The sequence below is a fragment of the Pyxicephalus adspersus genome, chromosome 2 (genome assembly GCF_032062135.1).
Source record: "Pyxicephalus adspersus chromosome 2, UCB_Pads_2.0, whole genome shotgun sequence".
Taxonomy (NCBI): domain Eukaryota; kingdom Metazoa; phylum Chordata; class Amphibia; order Anura; family Pyxicephalidae; genus Pyxicephalus; species Pyxicephalus adspersus.
In genome coordinates this window covers 62,904,607-62,921,396 of record NC_092859.1, presented here as the reverse complement: position 1 = coordinate 62,921,396, position 16,790 = coordinate 62,904,607, and the positions used below count along the sequence as shown (strand labels likewise).

Sequence of the window (16,790 nt, the reverse complement as noted above, 5' to 3'; positions counted from 1 at the left end):
ACTATAACGGACAGGACATATTGTTTGGTGTAGTTTCTGCTCTTTGGTACAGGAATAAAGAGCAGGGAGCAGGGACCGGCCAGCACTGTATGATAGCTTTAGTTTTTTTTATCTTTCATTAAGAAAACGGTGACTGTAGAAATTCTTGATTTGTCATGTCCTTTATTTTGTGCATGTACGTTACAGTAACTAGAAACATTTCAATTCATTGAATTTTAAACTAAAACTATTCTATTTTTAAACATACATCTTTAATGCTTGTTTGCATTGTGGCCCGCGGGTTGGGAGTGCATGATACAGTGACAGTGACAGATTAGCATCACTGCAACAATCTTTAAACTTTTTTTCGGAGGATCATGCATCTCTAAAATTATTGTGCTCTGCATGAAAGTTTACTGTTTGATGGCAATATCATTACAACTGGCCCCAGTTCATAAGCCTCGGTAGTTATTTCTGCATAGTTACCAAAATATAAAGTTTAAACAAAGTAAACAAGTTACCTGAGGAGGTGTAGCGACTGAAGTGCACTTGGGCTCAGGACAATTAAGCGCATGGACTTGTCCATCCCTGATTTGAATTTCAAAGTAGTCCTTAAGGCAGCTATTACAGTAAACATGGCTGCAGTCTTTAAAATATGTACAGCCGCTGCCTAGCTTTTCAGAGAAACAGATATTGCACAAGAATGGTTTGCTGTTAAAACTTTTCTTCTGTTGATTTTCATTAAAGTCCAATATGTGTTTGATGAGGACAGACACGGACTCGACATCTTGGACAGCCCGCCTATCAATTGCTCCCTCTACAGGTGAGTCAATGCCATAACTTGATTTCTCTTGATCTCTCTGCATCAAAGTGTGTGTTCTAATATTTTGAAGCTGAATTTCAAAAGGTGATTTTATTTTCAAGTATTCAAGAGTCTCCTCCTTAAGGAACTGCATCCAAGCAAACAAAACAACACATCCTCTGTTCTCCACCCATAAATCATCTAAACGCTGGCACAAAAGTGTAAGCTGAAATATTGAATACATAATTATTATATTGAAAATGAAATATTTTATAGCAGTATTCTGCCTACAAAAAATGCACATTTACCCAAACTATGGCCAAAAAAAAGTGTTTACAAATCTCCAATTAGCCTCCAAGAGCCTAAAAACAAGCCCACATAATGTAATAACATATACTGTGTAAAAAGAAATGTTATTTCTACGATGAAGTTCCTACAATTTATTTATTCTGCTGCTTGTTTACATTAGAAGGTTGGAAGCCTTTCTGACATTTGAGGTCATTTTCTTGTAGACCAACAGTAACTAATTGGCAGAAGATTTAATGTAAAAATATCAACCTTTAATGTGTTAGTATTTTTACATTTAAGCCCCTACCAGCAAATCAGAAAGCTCTAACAACTATGAGATTGGTTGCCACACAAAAGGGCCATCTGATTGACTGTAGCCTAGGGTACACCTGGGAGAACTATATTCTGCTGGTATTTTTATATTACTGGCCAGTCACCTCAGCCTGGGGTTCATATAACAATTCTGCCAGGACAGAATAAATGACCTGGTGAGCCAGGTTGGGCCCATGGGACATAATTTGGAGACCCCTGCATTAAAGTAGAACTGGCTAACTTCTGTTTTTAGGCAATATAGTCTTTCCAGATTTAACAACAGAGAACGTACCCAAAGCTACAATCATTAATTTGTGTTTAATGGCTGCTAAAATGCCAGTGACTATGTTTTGTTTCTAAATTTGAATAAACTTTAACCAAGACACAGTTTGACAGATCTTTTATGTCCCAAACCTTAGGACAGGATCTATTATACTGATTCTAGAGTCTAAATATTCAGTTTTTGATGTTGTGAAAATGAAACAAATGTAATATATCCTAATATTATAGAAGTGAATGTTTTACCTGTTTTTGTGAAAGCCACTTGCAACTTAGTGTAAAGATAGGGCACGCAGTAGAGGGGTATCCTGGAGGAAGTTCAAAGTTTAGGACAATTGGTGGTAGAAAAAAAACTGTGTTCTCAAAGGTCTCCACTATGGCATTTGCTGTAGAATTGGCTAGAGACAATACAAAAGAAACTTTATAAGTTATGATATTTGGGGTTTTCGTCCTTGGTTTAAAGTCTGACAATTGTTACTAAGAAACATGTTTATATAGTGTTTAAATACACATTTTTATAACAATATATTGTAAGTTAAACTTGCTGATGACCCCTATTTGGGCTGTTTGCGGAGCTTTCGGGACACATCACAAGGGGTGTAATAAACCTTAATCAATTCTGTCCCTAGTAGCTAAAAAAAAAATGCACATAATGCAGAAATGGATGTCTGGACCTTCCTACTTTTTTTTTTTATTTGAAAAAGCTATGATATATATTTCAGATGGATTGGGTAGAAGCCTCATTGGAAAGGGAATCACAAGTCAATGTTTTTTTTCAGGTGTGAAAATTATTCATTTCACTTTTGACACTAAATACCAAGAAAAGAAATGTATCCACCTTTGATCAAACTACATGATATGTCCATCACTTACTCACAAATGACCCCCAGTCATATGTTAACTGTATAACTTTTCTGTTTTCTTTTGTGTTCATTTGTCAATAATTTTACAGTTTTGTTTACTGTCTGTACTATTCCTGATGTAAGAATTATGTGCCTATGTAAAAACTAACTTTAATTTAGAGATGAGAACAAATAGGTGTGATGCTAGTGATCAGTGGGAACTGCATGTTAGTCAGAGAAGAAATCCTTTTGGTAAGACAGGTTTTCCTCTTTCACAAAACAAAAAAGATCATTGTAAAGAGAAGATGCTTCACTAGTTCCATACTACTGGCTCTAAGTGATATTGGTTCCAGTCCTTGGAGGCAAAGCCAGGGGGGAAATCAGTTTGCCACTATTTAGTGAATCTATTGTAGCGAAAAAGCCCGTTGAGAAAGATATTTAGGCACGTGCAATAACTGTCGTTGGAAAGAATCTTTCACAATCCTTTCCAACGACTAACGACTGCACGATGGATGAACAAGTGCTGTACATACAGCACTGTTCCATTTTTCTCCCAGCTCGTTTTTTGGTGGGTGGGCCGCCCGGCTGCCGGGTCTATTTCACCCAGCTCTTATCAGCAGCTCTAATCCTCTGAACGGACTGCTCCGTTTTCTGCTGATAAGAGCCGATTGCCGATTAGAGTCGGGCACATGGAGAAGAGCACAACACAGCTATGATGAAATCTGGAAACAGGCTGTCCCTCCCCCATTCTATAGCTGTGCTGAGTCTTTTGAAAAAAAGATCGTCTAACAATGTATCCACCCAGTGGGCGTGTGTAATGGGGTCATCAGCTGTGTGTGTGTAACTGCATGTCATTCTGCAGCCTGTGTACAAAACCTCCAAATCTCCTAAACCATAATGTCATAATGACATAATGAACTTTTCAGGGTGCACAGGGAACTCTCAGTAGAAACCTCAATTTCATATATATATATATATATATATATTTATTTTTATATATTGTGACACCAATGCAGGATTGGAGGTGGAAGGGAGATATATTTGCCCAGGATTCCTCTTTTATGTGAGGTATATTTGCACAAGATTCCTCTGCTTTGTGAAGTAGCAGGTGGAAAACTCACCTGTGAGGTAATTATTGAAGCAGCACTGAGGGTGGGGTTATAACCCAGAGCCAGGAGCTCAGTCAAGAGCCTAATTTGGAGAGACACAGACAGGGATCTGTGCAGGCTCAGCCTGGCTTGGAGAGACACATCCAGGTGGACTGTGTGAGAGAGAGAGCTCGGTTTGGAGACACAGACAGTCGGTCTGGGTGATTGAGCTCAAGTCAGTTGGTGTGAGTGAGCTCAAAAGTGAGTAGAAGGTTGCTGCAAGCTTTGTTTGGAGCTGACAGGGAGAAGCCCTCCAGCTGATAGACAGAGATGTTTGATGTATAGTTAGTGCAGGACAGGCAAGGTTTTTCTTTTGCTGTTTTGTTATTTTTTATGCAACCTTCGATAAACCTGGCTGCAAGCCAGCCTAACACTTATACCTTGGTGTGTGATATGAGTTGGACGAACCAGACAAGTGTCCTTTGACCCCAACAAAGGCGATCCTGAGCTTAACCCCTCACAAGTGGTGGAGAATGCGGGCAACACAATAAATGTCTGAAAATGGATGACGTGGTAAAGGCCCTGATACAGTCTGCGGCAACCCAGCGGGAAGCAACCAGAGAACAACGGCGAACAAATGCAATCCAGCAAGAAGCCCACCGCTTACTGTCTGCACAGCTAATCACCCTGAGAGAGGCCACGAATAAAAGACGCCATGTCTTGCAGGAAGTGGTGCAGCTTGTGGATCTGGTGAAGCGATACTCTGCAGCTGAGGATTTTCTAAAGGACTCTCAGCCCTCAACCCCATGGATTTCCAGAGTTCCTGGTAAGACTGTTCTGGGGCTTAAGGGAGCTGGGAGAAATGTGAAGACTAGAAGTAAAGAAGATAATGAGACTGTGGGCTCAGGAAAGGTGTATAATTTTGGACTAAACAAAGGGCTTAGAAGATGTTTTTGCTGTAAGGAGTTGGGACACATTACAGTGAACTGTCCTATGACTACTGAACATATGCCATGTGATGTCTATGTCTGTGCAGGTGGTGTGTACTGCGGCAGGTTCAGACAGCGCGGAAAAACATTTGTGTGAATTAAATGTAAATGGTCAAAGTGTGACTGCGCTGCTAGACTCAGGTAGTGTAGTAACTCTGGTGGAAGCAGGCCTCATAGGCCCCTCTGACAGTAATTCAGATATGTTCACTGTGACTTGTGTGCATGGGGATAAATGTGAATACCCGACAAGCCTTGCTTATATTACGACTCCCTATGGGTCAGTGCTACATAAAGTTGGAGTAGTCCCAGCACTAACGCATGGGGTTATTATTGGGAGAGATTTTCCACATTTTGTGAAATTATGGGAGTCCAAGTTGGAACCAAAAAGAGGTGCACTGCAGATATTGACAGCCTCTGATATAGGCCCAGAACCATTAGAGGAATACTCATTAGGAGAGGTAGTTGAGGTATTGGCAGATAGCTCCACCCCTTTTACATTTTCTGGTATGGCCGGAGACCTAGATGAGTCTGCATTAGAGACTGAGAATGAAGAGGACAGAATTAGTTTGAAAGTTAGCTGCAATCCTTCCTCAGCTCCACAAGAAAAGAATATTGAACCTAAAAAGGAAGTAAAGGAAAGGCCTGCTGGAAAATAAAGGAGTTCCAGTAGTAGTAGCAGCAGTAGTAGTGGTAGTAGTGACTACAGTACCAGCTCTTCTAGCCCTATTAATTCATCACCAACCCACCAAGTAAGACGCGCCTGGAATAGAAGTATTGACAAGGACAGGATATCACCAGTCATGCCAATGGTTAAGGAACATATGGAACAGGCTCATGGAGTACAGAAAATGATTTATGATAAGGGGAAATGGCCCAAGCAGAAAGACAGTGAAAATAAGGAAGATGGTGATGAGTCTAAAGAAGAGAAAATTGCCAGCCTTGTTTCGGATGCAGCTAGTGAGAGACCGAAGGAATCCAGAGGTGATGTCCCAAGCACAGTGGTCTCAGGTGCATGAAGTGCATGCTGAAATAAGTGTCCCTGTCTCATGTGCTGTAAAGGCTATAGAAAGTATCGTTGTGTTAACTGAGATTGAAGTTGAAGAAAGTGTTCCTGTAGTGACTGACAATGATACTTTCAGGCTGACTGAGGGGCAAGCAGATGAGGGTGTTCCTATATCCACTAAGATGGAAGCTGCTGAGTGTGTGCCTGTGTTGGCTGAGGAAAAGTTTCCTGTTTTTGAAGTCCAAGCTTATGGATGGGATCCTGTTTCAGCTGAGACACAAGAACAGCCTGAAGGGCAGGACGGAGAAGCTGAGCCAATGGTGGCTGAGGAAGGAGATGTTGAATCTGATGATGAAGACAATGAAGGGACAGAAGAGAAAGAAGTTGGCACTCTGCAATGGGGCTTGGCCTACCAGTACAGTAGCAATCAGGATAGTGCCATATCTCACTTCACACCGTCTACTGAAGTCCTAGAGAAAAGAGGGGCTCTAGTTCAAGAGCAGTTGGAAAAAGCTGCAAATGTTTTCACTGAGAAAATTCCGAAGGAAATGGATGAATTGAAGGGGCTTATTCCAGACATCCCGGAGAAGATAGGACAGTCCAAAGAAGCCATTTAAAGCGTCCCTGTTTTCCAAAAGGTGCGGGAAGAGCTCAGTAAATTAAGCGAAGTAAAGACTGAAAAAGCTGTCCGTTTCCCAAAAGGTGCCGGAAGAGTTTAATAAATTTTGCGGAGTAAAGATTGGAAAAGCTGTCCCTATTTGCCAAAAGGTGCGGCAAGAGTTTCGTTAATTAAGCCAAGTAAAGAGGGAAGAAACCGTCACTGTTGTGCCTGATGAACAGGATACTCAGAAGCAGGTTGAGGAAGGAGTTGCTACCCCAGTGGAAGGGAAGGCTGAAAATGTGCATGGAAATAGGAAGCCTCCAAAACGGACAAAAGTTGAAAAGAAAAGTGTAAAGAAAACTTTCCAACGGGATCAGTGCAGTTATACTTGTCCCAGAAGCTCAAAACTGGATTGTCACATGCAGAGGCACATAAGAACTCGTTCTGGGGACAAGCTATATTAATGCTATGTCTGTCATGTTCGGTTCAAACAGGGTGGTCCCAGGAAAATGTGCATACTGCAAAAACCAAGGGACAAAAGTGTAGCTACTGCCACAAAGGCTGTTGTTAGCGATAAAGATGCGGTGATTCACAGAATAATTGGAATGGTTGATAAGACCAAGACAGCAGTGTATGGCAGTGAGGAGATGACCAAATCTATTGTAAATGGAAGCATCAACACTGTGCTTGGAAGCCGTGCCGTGTGCAAAATGAGCAGCGGTGTTGATACTGCTCTTTCAAAATCTGTTAGTGGTGTGTTTTGCCTAGAAAAGGAAAGACAGACAGCTGGTCGCTCAGAACAGAGGGATTTTTTTGAAAAGTCCTTGGAGGCCCACCTACTCAAAGTACAGTCAGTGATGGATGATTTGAGGAGAGCAAGGTTGACTGCGAACCCTAAAAAATGTAACATTGGTGTAGAAGAAGCCAAGTACTTGGGTTACATTATTGGGAGAGGTGTAGTCAAGCCACAAATTGCTAAGAGTGAAGCCATACAGAACTGGCCCCAGACTGTAAATGAGAAACAAGTGAAGGCATTCCCGGGGATTACTGGCTATTATAGATGCTTCATACTCAATTTTGCAGCCATAGCAGTTCCCTTAACTGATCTCACCAAGGGAAGAGGGTCAGTGATGATAAAGTGGAAAGATGAAGCAGAGGAAGCGTTTAAGACTTTAAAGCGGGCTCTTTGTTCCCAACCAGTATGGATGACCCGACTTGAAAAATGAATTTGTGGCACAGCCAGATGCTTCTAACTCAGGAATAGGGGCAGTGTTGTCACAGAGTATGAATGGAGAGGAGCATCCCCTGCTTTACTTAAGTCTGAAACTAAATAAGCATCAGAAGGAGTGGTTGGCCATCAAGTGGGCTTTAGAATCACTCAAATATTATATGTTGTGTCAAAAGTTTCAGTTCAGTCACTGATCATGCCCTCTGAAGTGGATGGACCTGAACAGGGAGAGAATGGCAGAGTGACAAGGAAACGCAGAGGCGTTGTCACCTGTGCACTGTTTGTTGGTTTCAGTTGCTCAGTCCCACGGTCCTGAGCAGAGGGGGGGGATATGTGACACCAATGCAGGATTGGAGGTGGAAGGGAGATATATTTGCCCAGGATTCCTCTTTTATGTGAGGTATATTTGGTTATAACTCCACCCTCAGTGCTGCTTCATTAATTACCTCGCAGGTGAGTTTTCCACCTGCTACTTCACATAGGAGAGGAATCTTGGGTATATATATCTCCCTTCCACCTCCAATCCTGCATTGGTGTCACAAAAAAAAAAATTATATATATATATATATATATATATATATATATATATTGGTGTTGCCGTTTCAAAAGAAAGTGCGCCTAGGAGTCCTTAATTGAAAATGCAAATCAGGGACCCCCGAGGCCACTTACATAGCAAGGAGGATTGGGCCCCTAAATTAATACGTGTCACAAATTTATTCCTGTCATACTATGTTACCCTGTCTGCTTCTCTTCTTTGAACTCCAATTTACCTAGAATGGTGGGGTGTGCAAAACTGAAAATGTAGGTGCACTGGGGGGACACCTTCAGCTACCCTTCCCCCACTAAAATTTAATTATTAGGGCAAACGCACTGTGCTATTACACATTACTGCCCACTTCTAACACTTAAACCCCAAAATCTCTGGAATGGGGAGGTGTAGGAAACTGAAAATGTGTGGCTAACAGCTCCTAAAATGTTGTCACTATGTTAACATTTGGACCTAAGAAAAACTCTGTCCATCAAAACTAAATCAGGGTTCAGTTACTGGTAGGTTACAGTCATGTGTAACAGGGCAGTGTGTTTTGATGGGCAGAGTTTATTTTGTAATGATGCCATGGAGATGAAAGTTCAGGGGGTGTTAGCCACAAGTGTCCCCCACTTGCATCTATATTTTTGTTTACCTGCACATCTCTGTTCTAGGGAAATTAAAGTTCAAGGTCGGGAAGCGGACAGTTTGATGGGCAGAGGTTTTTTTATGTTCTAATGATGCCATGCTAAAAAAAATTTAAGGGGGTTTATACATCTGTTCCCTACTTGCACCTACATTTTCAGTTTCCTGCTCCTCCCTATTTCAGATAAATTGTGATTCAAAGAACAGAAGCAGAAAAGGGAGCATAGTATTAAAATTGTAGTTTTGTGAAAGGTAGGTATAAAATTTAGGGGCCCCACCCCAATGCTCCTTGCTATGTAGGTGGCCCCTGGAGGGCCTTAATTTGCATTTTTAAATTTTGGACTGCAACCCAAATGTTCAATAGTTTTTGAACTCATGATCCCCATATCTTGAAATTCTTTAAAGACATTTTTCGTTCTTGGTAGCTGTGTACCCTAAAAATTTAAAGTAATTACATCCAACAATTTTGGAGATCTGAAAGATTGAACACAGTGAGTTGATAGGCTGCAGAATATGACAAGCACACATTACACACACAGCTATCACACTGCGGGTGGATACATTTCATAGGCTGTTTTTTTTTTTGCCTACAGAATATGGACAGTGGGGTGGGGGGATGGGCACTGGCTGTACTATCCCTATCACATGCATAATGCTAATAAAGCATCACCACATTTTAACATTATATTAAGGTGACATTCCTCTTTTTTTTATAATTGAAAAATGTTTTTTTTTGTTTTGTTTTTTAATTTTTTGGGGGAGGACCCCTCTCATTCTGTCTTTACTGCTAAATTTGCAGCCTCCTGGGGTTGTTTTTGTCACATATCCAAGGTGGTTGTGGGCTGCTCCTTCTGTGCCTACCCGACATTGGGAATATATCATCAGGGGCTTTCCTATAATGTAAAAAAAAGTGCTCAACTCACGCGCGCCCAATAGGATCAGCACTTGATGGAATGGTGAGCATCAGAAAGGAGAGGGAAGCTGAGCAAGCGTGGGACTCGCTGGGCTCAGTTTGTGGACAGATCAAGTGAAATTTTTTTTTTCCACAAAAGTTTTGTGTTTTTCAGATGTAGTGCTAGGAGGTGATATCTAACGTTAGGCTGAATTCACATTTGCAGCAAGGTTGAATTTGCTGCATTTACCTCTCACTTTCCTCTCACCAGGAACCACTGCTGCTTGAAAAACTGCTAGGCCTTAAAAAGCCCAGCACTTACCGCCTGTTACCAGTCCTTATCAGTTGCCAAGTAGTCACTCAGGAGGGGTAAATGGCCCAGTTTTTTTACTGCTAATGTGAACTAAGCCTAACTTGTTACACTACATTGATCACAATATTACACACTACTACAAGGGATTACACTATTAATTATAGAACACTAAGGAGTTGGAATAAAATACACAGCACTGGACTGTTGGAGCATAATACAAAAACAATTAAAAATAGTATATTCTAGCAAGCCAGGCATTAAAAAGTTAGGACAAAGTATAGGGGAAAGGTGGAACACTCTCACAATACAGGTTACTGGATATCTGTGGCATAAATAACTAGGAACACTAAATTTGCAGTGTCTTGCCACGCCCACTTTTTACCACCCGGCTGAAAAACATTTCTAGGGAGAACACTGGGTTCTGCTTTATGGGGAGGAGAGAACGACAGAGCAGCACCCCGATGCGCTCTCTCCCCCTTCACTTTCATCAACCATGTATCCGCCAGGACGGTTGTTCGGGTGATGAGCCCTGTACACATACAAGAATCTCGTCCGACATCAGCCCTGAGCCGATTAATGGATGAGAACCATTGCACGTGTGTACCTAGCCTTGGGGTAGAACTATTACTGTAAATAGATGTTTTAGTTTTTAAACATGTTACAAATATAAAATATTAAGTGCAAATTATCAGACTCACATTTAACAGATATTTTAAAATTTGGGGGAAGTTCCAAACAAACTTGGATTTCCCCTCCTGGTGCAGTGTCAGACCTCTTAAATTCATCTTCAGAGTATATACTACTGAGAGCTAAGAGTTCATCCTCCTGGGCTTCCTGATTTTCACCGGACATTGGTTAACTGTGAATGCCAGAAAACACCATGTTACTCATTGCAGCGAAGCTGTAATTATCATAAACACAATATACATAGCAGATTCACCATTGGAATCTATGGAAATCTATTAGGAAAAATAAAGTGAATGCAAATTACCCAACATTAGTGAATGTTGTTTATAATGTTGATGGGTTTGTCATTACGAGAACACAGTTACCTTTTACTCAAAGCTAACTAGTCAGCTCTAAGCAGAATTTTTCTTTAAAAGTCTTCTGTAGTTATAAGTGGTATCTGGTGGCTCCCTGCCAGTCACTTGTCCACCCACATTGCAGCATTTGTTCTTAAAGAAACAGTGTTTGCACATTTTACTACAGACAGCAGCAGGCTGTATTCTCCATGAGCTGCAGCAGGTGAGACATCTGTACAAACAAGTAGTGTCCCATTCAAGGAAGTGACAACTGCACTACAACCTCTCCACCAATCTAAACAGCCTAAAAAATAAAGTAAAACACGTTTTTTGGGGACAAACCAATTTTTCTTTTGACAATATTGTTTAGTATTTTCATTTTCTGTGTAGAGACAACCAGATAAAATATAAACCAATGTGCTTTTTTCACTTTTGATCAATGTTAGTTTTAATAAAAAATGAATATTGCTGTATACATTTTATTCTATGATTTGTCATAAATATATCAACTGTTATTGTGTACGTTTAAATTCCCCCCCCCCCTTTTTGTTTGTAATACTTTGTCTTCTGTTTTACTGTAGTACTTTTTTTTTTACTGCGTTCATATTCCTAATATTGTTTACTATGTAAAACCTTTTCTATGCATGATTCTTTATAGTTTGTCTTCGGTTTAGTCATGACAGTGTTTTGTACTTAAAAAGATCCTGTTGTATTCATATGTTTTTAACGCTAAAATACAAAGTCAGTGCATTTTCTTGCTGTGTGACAAACTGAGACAAGTAACAAAGAAATATGGAAAACTGGAAAGAGAGCACCATGACTTTCCACAAACAAAATACTTAATACAAACTATTATTATATTCATTTGATGGAAGGTTGGGGGAATCCTGAGAACATCAGTAATACCCAAAAAAATTACAAATATACAAACATTTATACTTCTGAATATAATGCTATCACTTAGCATCCTAAAAGTAAAAATAGAATGAGGGTAATTGTTCAAAGGAGGCTGCTTAGCTGTGCCTTCCTTTAATATGCATGCTTCTGGCATTGGTGTGTGTGTGTGTGTGTGTGTGTGTGTGTGTGAACAGAGTATGCTCCAACCCTGGGCATGTGCAGTACAGTCTAGGGAGTGTCCGCAGTCAACATGGCTGATGTGTGTTGTTATTATAAACTGCTATAAGGGCTGCTTTGCTGTGCCTGCCTTTAATAGGCATGCTTCTGGCATTGGTGTGTGTGTGAACAGAGTATGCTCCAACACTGGGCATGTGCAGTAGTCTAGGGAGCGTCCGCAGTCAACATGGCTGATGTGTGTTGTTATTGTAAAAATTAGTTTTCCCAGAGTTTGGGCATGCGCAATTCAGTCAGGGGAGTTGGCATATAGGTTGGGCTGGTCGCTTAAGGTCTACGGTTCACCCAGGCTTCATTCCCAACACTGACAGACCTCAGCAGGGAGCTGGATCTGTCATCTCAGGGAATCCTGGGAGCCCTAATACAATGTCTACCAAATGGGGAACAGTGAGGTTGGTCACCCCTCCCCACCTAGAAAACGCAAGCTGTCTGTGCTCCCATGCCCCGTAAGCCCAGGGGGAATGAAAGACGGGAAGATAGAGCAAATGAAAGAATTCTGTGTTTATGTTGTAATGAATACACTCGCTACTTGTTGAAACAGATGTAAAAGTTTGCATCAAATGATCCTGTGTGAAAGTGTATGTACTGATGCAGATATTAATTTGAATGTATAAAGGTCCAGTGAATATGATTATGTATGTTTGATGTTATACAAGTATACAAATGTAAACAACAGGTTGGATAATTACTAAAAATTAATGCAGTACTTTATAATTATAAAGCAGATGAATAATAAATTAAAAGTCAGATATATGTAGATAAATCAATACGTTTTGTACAATAAACAAACCAGTGGTTATTAAGATAAACTATGATAGTAATCATGGAACTAATACAAGCTATTAGGTTTCTACAAATCAATAAATAGGTAAATTAGACTCATAGCATAGTTACACTTATATTGCAGTAAGTAACTCATCCTACCTATCATACTTTTACTATAGTGATAGAATTATATTCTGAAGTATAAATATTTGTGTATTTGTAATTTTCTAGGGTATTACTGATAATGTTCTCAGGTTTCCCCTAACCTTCTATCAAGTGAGTATATTAACAGCATGTACATTCATTCTCCTGGGAGAAATAATAACAATAATTCACCCATTTAGTTTTCTACTCCAAAAAAACTTAATGGGGCATCTCTGTGAAAATCTTGAAACCTCTGAAAAATCATAAGTGAACTTTGTCGTTACCCTGTGTTTAGTTTGAATAATCTGGGATCCCTATCATAATGTAAATTTAGTTTTTTTTAAATATATGGGTAACATGACTCCTAATTCTACATTTATAATTATACCATTTATATCTTTAGACTTCTAATAATAATTGCCTCATTTTTAGACACCTGTCCTGTTTTTGCACCTATAATACTGCTATCTGCATCTAATCATTCAAGCCCAATATTGCTAAGTAGAAGACAAAGTAAGTTTCCCCTTTTCTTTCCCCTCTATCCTTCAAACAAAACACTCAAATCTGTTTATCTTAGATATCTTATATATTCTGAGTTATAACACTTATTTTGAACAAAGAACCTCCTACATTTATCCACTTATGATTTCATAACTAATGATTGTAACCACTGGATATTGTTTTAGAAATATACTTACTACTATTGTGTATCAACACTTGTGTGCAATAGCAATGCCTTGTAAAAACGTTTTTTCATTTTTGTCTTATGTTTATGCATATATCAGTACAAATCTCTACCTTCCCCTGATGAAACCTTTTTGGCAAAAGACATCAGACGGATATGACTGTGTTGTTCTACATTTGATTTGACCGCGCTTGAAATTATCAATATTGTATTTTTCCTTCTTTTCTCCCTTTACAAACAACAAAAGAAAGTAATGAAAACAAAAAAAAAATATTAATGGCAAAAATATTTTAAAACAGAATACCAAACTGTGTTTGTAAAGTCTATTTAACTGTGGCCATTGATCAAAAAGAAAATAGAAAAAGTATTTAGGTAATTCCTGCAAGCAGTGCCACAGATCGTTCACATAAGAGCGACTTGTTTGTGTGTTTACATGCAATCTTGTGCACTGTACCTGTTCAAACCCAATGTCTCACATTCATGTCACTGAGGATTAGAAGTATCAGGTGACTTTAATATACTGTAATAAAAACAGATAGCAAGCAAAACAACTCACAAAATGCTTTCAACTACAAAAATTCAGACCTCTCAATACCTGCTAAATAAATTTGTCCAAATGCACCTTGGTGATATTAATTGAGAGACTGGAAAAAATATGAGGACTCTAGAAAAATTCTTCATGCAGTAGGGAGAAACAAAAATCCATTCTGGTTCTAGTAACAGTAATGAAAAGATAATCTGTTAGTTATACCTATGAGCCTAAAACAAACATGCAACAAACAGTATTGCAACAAGCAATTTTTAGTTTAATAAGCTAAAGGCTAGTGTGCAAAGTGAAGAAACTAACATATTATTATATGTCGTATTGTATCTATAGGTATATGCACAGCAATAATAACAAATGCTATATAAACTCCACGCAGGAACCAAAAGTACATTTTTTATTGTTCCATACACATCCAGTGTTCTCCCCAGCCCCTTTTAGCTGGGTGCACCACCTGGCACTTTTCAGTAACCACCCGGATATTTTTATGTGGCTACTAAAGAGTTGGGTCACAATACAGGGGATGCCACCCGCCTACAATTTCTTCCCACCCGGCCCCAAAAAAAATTCCTGGGTTGAGCACTGCACATCCATTTTTCATATTATCGCTGCCCTCTGCTTTGACTTATACAAGTGGAAATCCAGCCAAAACATTTCACCTAGATTTAGCGGTGTTTAGAACCTTTGTCAGGTTGGGTCTTAGTTAAAAGAAGTGTTCTCTCCTACAGAGACATGTAGATAAAGTGAGAGAAAAACAGCCCAAAATCAGGATAACCAAACTTGAACAATGGACAGTGGAACCCCTGGTTCTCTTCCGGTCAAAATTCTATAATTTTTACATCTCAATGTACTTTGTCCGGGGGACAAAAATTTCCACTGGTTTTACTTTTGTGTGTGGCATCACTACTAGACACTTCCACACAGCAATCTTTTTTGAAATGTTTAACGTGTGTGACCTATTTTATTTTCTAAAGAAAAAAAAGAACAGCAGTGTTCTCCTTAAAGCAACTTTGTTGAGGTGTCATTCCCCCCTCCCCCCAAGTTTTACTTATTTTGCTAATACTGTAACTAACTCTGGCAGAACTGACAAGCTCCATCTCTTTCAGGAGCAATGATTCACTGGTGTGAAGAAGTGGTATGCGCACCACAACCTCACTGCCAGTCTGAACACAGCTGAAGGTTTAATTCCCATTAGTGGTTATTGAAAGTGTTTTTTTTTTTTAAACAGTTTTACTGTTAAAAAGTCTTACAAAAAATGATTACCACAAATGATTCAGTTTTTTGTCTTTTTTTTCTGGCTGTAACATTGCTCTACAGTCCTTTTGGATACAGGTTTCAGACTTGCAACATTGCAGGGTGATGACATACAGCCCCCATAGGACCTCATGCTGTTTATTGGGATTCCCACCACCCTTGTTTGAAATCCTCTCAATGGACACATGACAAAGTCTCATATGCAAATGGATGGATGAGACTCCCCCTACTTTGAGGGACCTTTTACAAGATTTGACTTGTCTCATATCTGGAAATATTAGAAGCTACATCTTGTCCCAATTTAAATCTTTAAACCAAACGCTTTTTTTTATACGGTGCTTTAATTTTATTCTCAATTCTTGTGTCAACCAGGAAGTGACCATCCTACTTACACTTTTCAAATACACTATAAGCTACACTATTAAGGCCTTGAGAGGCAGAAATCAATTCTGACTTTGTTACCTTTAATAATAAAACTGCATACTCTTTATTCTTTATCATAGTTAAGTTCAGACCATGGACTTTGAGTACCTTTGTCCCTTGTTATCAGGTACTCAGCAGAACTCCAAAGCCCTTGAATAAGAGCTTTGTAGCACAATTGCCCCACCTCCCCCATTGAGAGATCTGACTGCCCCCATATACAACATTTTAATCCTACAAAAACAACACAGGGCATGCGCCAAAAAATAAAAACATTTTTTTTTTATTATTAAATAAACTTTTTTTCAAAATACTTCCCTGGTAAACTAAATTCCTGACTGTATGGAACGTCCTGATATTTATTAGGAATAAATGACAATGGTTTATAATGCTGTACAAGATGCCCTCCATTGTTGCCCCCTGTCCTGCCATTTCCCAGCCTGTCACATTCTTTTAAAGAGCGAAGTTCAAGTAACTCAGCAATAAATGATACAGTGCCTACTATGGGGAGGACGCTTACATCCCTACACAGCCCATCATGTCAATGGCGGACATACAGAGAACGGTACACACACGAAACGATTATGTAACACGGCTGGCCCATCTATACAAGCACACAGAGCAGGTAATGAGCACCCACAACACATTCGGAGGGCTCATATATACCCCGCATGGTAATACATAGAAGCCATTTACAACACACTGACAACTACACAGTCACCAACCTGACAAAGGACAAGCCAGCAATCTTCTCAGCCCCTCATACTAATGTGCAGATCAGGAAGCAATGGCAGCCACAGCCGGACACTAATCAGACACAGCGCCGCCTAGCGCCCCAGAGGACTCCTGGCATGTCGCCCTACCTGGAGTTCAGGGACAGGTTTGTTTATCTAAATGCAGTATATTTCTTATGCAAACTTCTAATTGTTACTAATTTGCATCAAATCCCTCTGTCCCTCTTTCCTCCTCGGTTGTCTATGTTTTAGTGGAAATATACATATTGTTTGGAAGCTGTAGCCGGGTGGTAAAAAAGCAGGC

General features: G+C 39.7%; 1 protein-coding gene across 4 annotated transcripts in view; it reads right to left on the bottom strand.

Annotated features, from left to right (window-relative positions):
- The window catches only part of RNF14 (ring finger protein 14), a 33,627-nt gene extending 17,062 nt beyond the window's left edge, over positions 1-16,565 (bottom strand). The window contains exons 1-5 of one of the 4 annotated variants that reach the window (XM_072400889.1): positions 16,478-16,565; positions 13,548-13,763; positions 10,486-10,646; positions 1,907-2,058; positions 501-1,007 (exon numbers count right to left, since the gene is read on the bottom strand). In XM_072400889.1, coding sequence (XP_072256990.1) covers positions 501-1,007; positions 1,907-2,058; positions 10,486-10,639 — 813 coding nt within the window. In that variant the 5' untranslated portion in view covers positions 10,640-10,646; positions 13,548-13,763; positions 16,478-16,565. Of the gene's footprint in view, positions 1-500; positions 1,008-1,906; positions 2,059-10,485; positions 10,647-13,547; positions 13,764-14,129; positions 14,149-16,477 lie in introns of those variants that run through there. The other 3 variants (XM_072400887.1, XM_072400888.1, XM_072400890.1) reach the window with 3 other exon arrangements.
- Between the last annotated feature and the right edge of the window lie 225 nt (positions 16,566-16,790).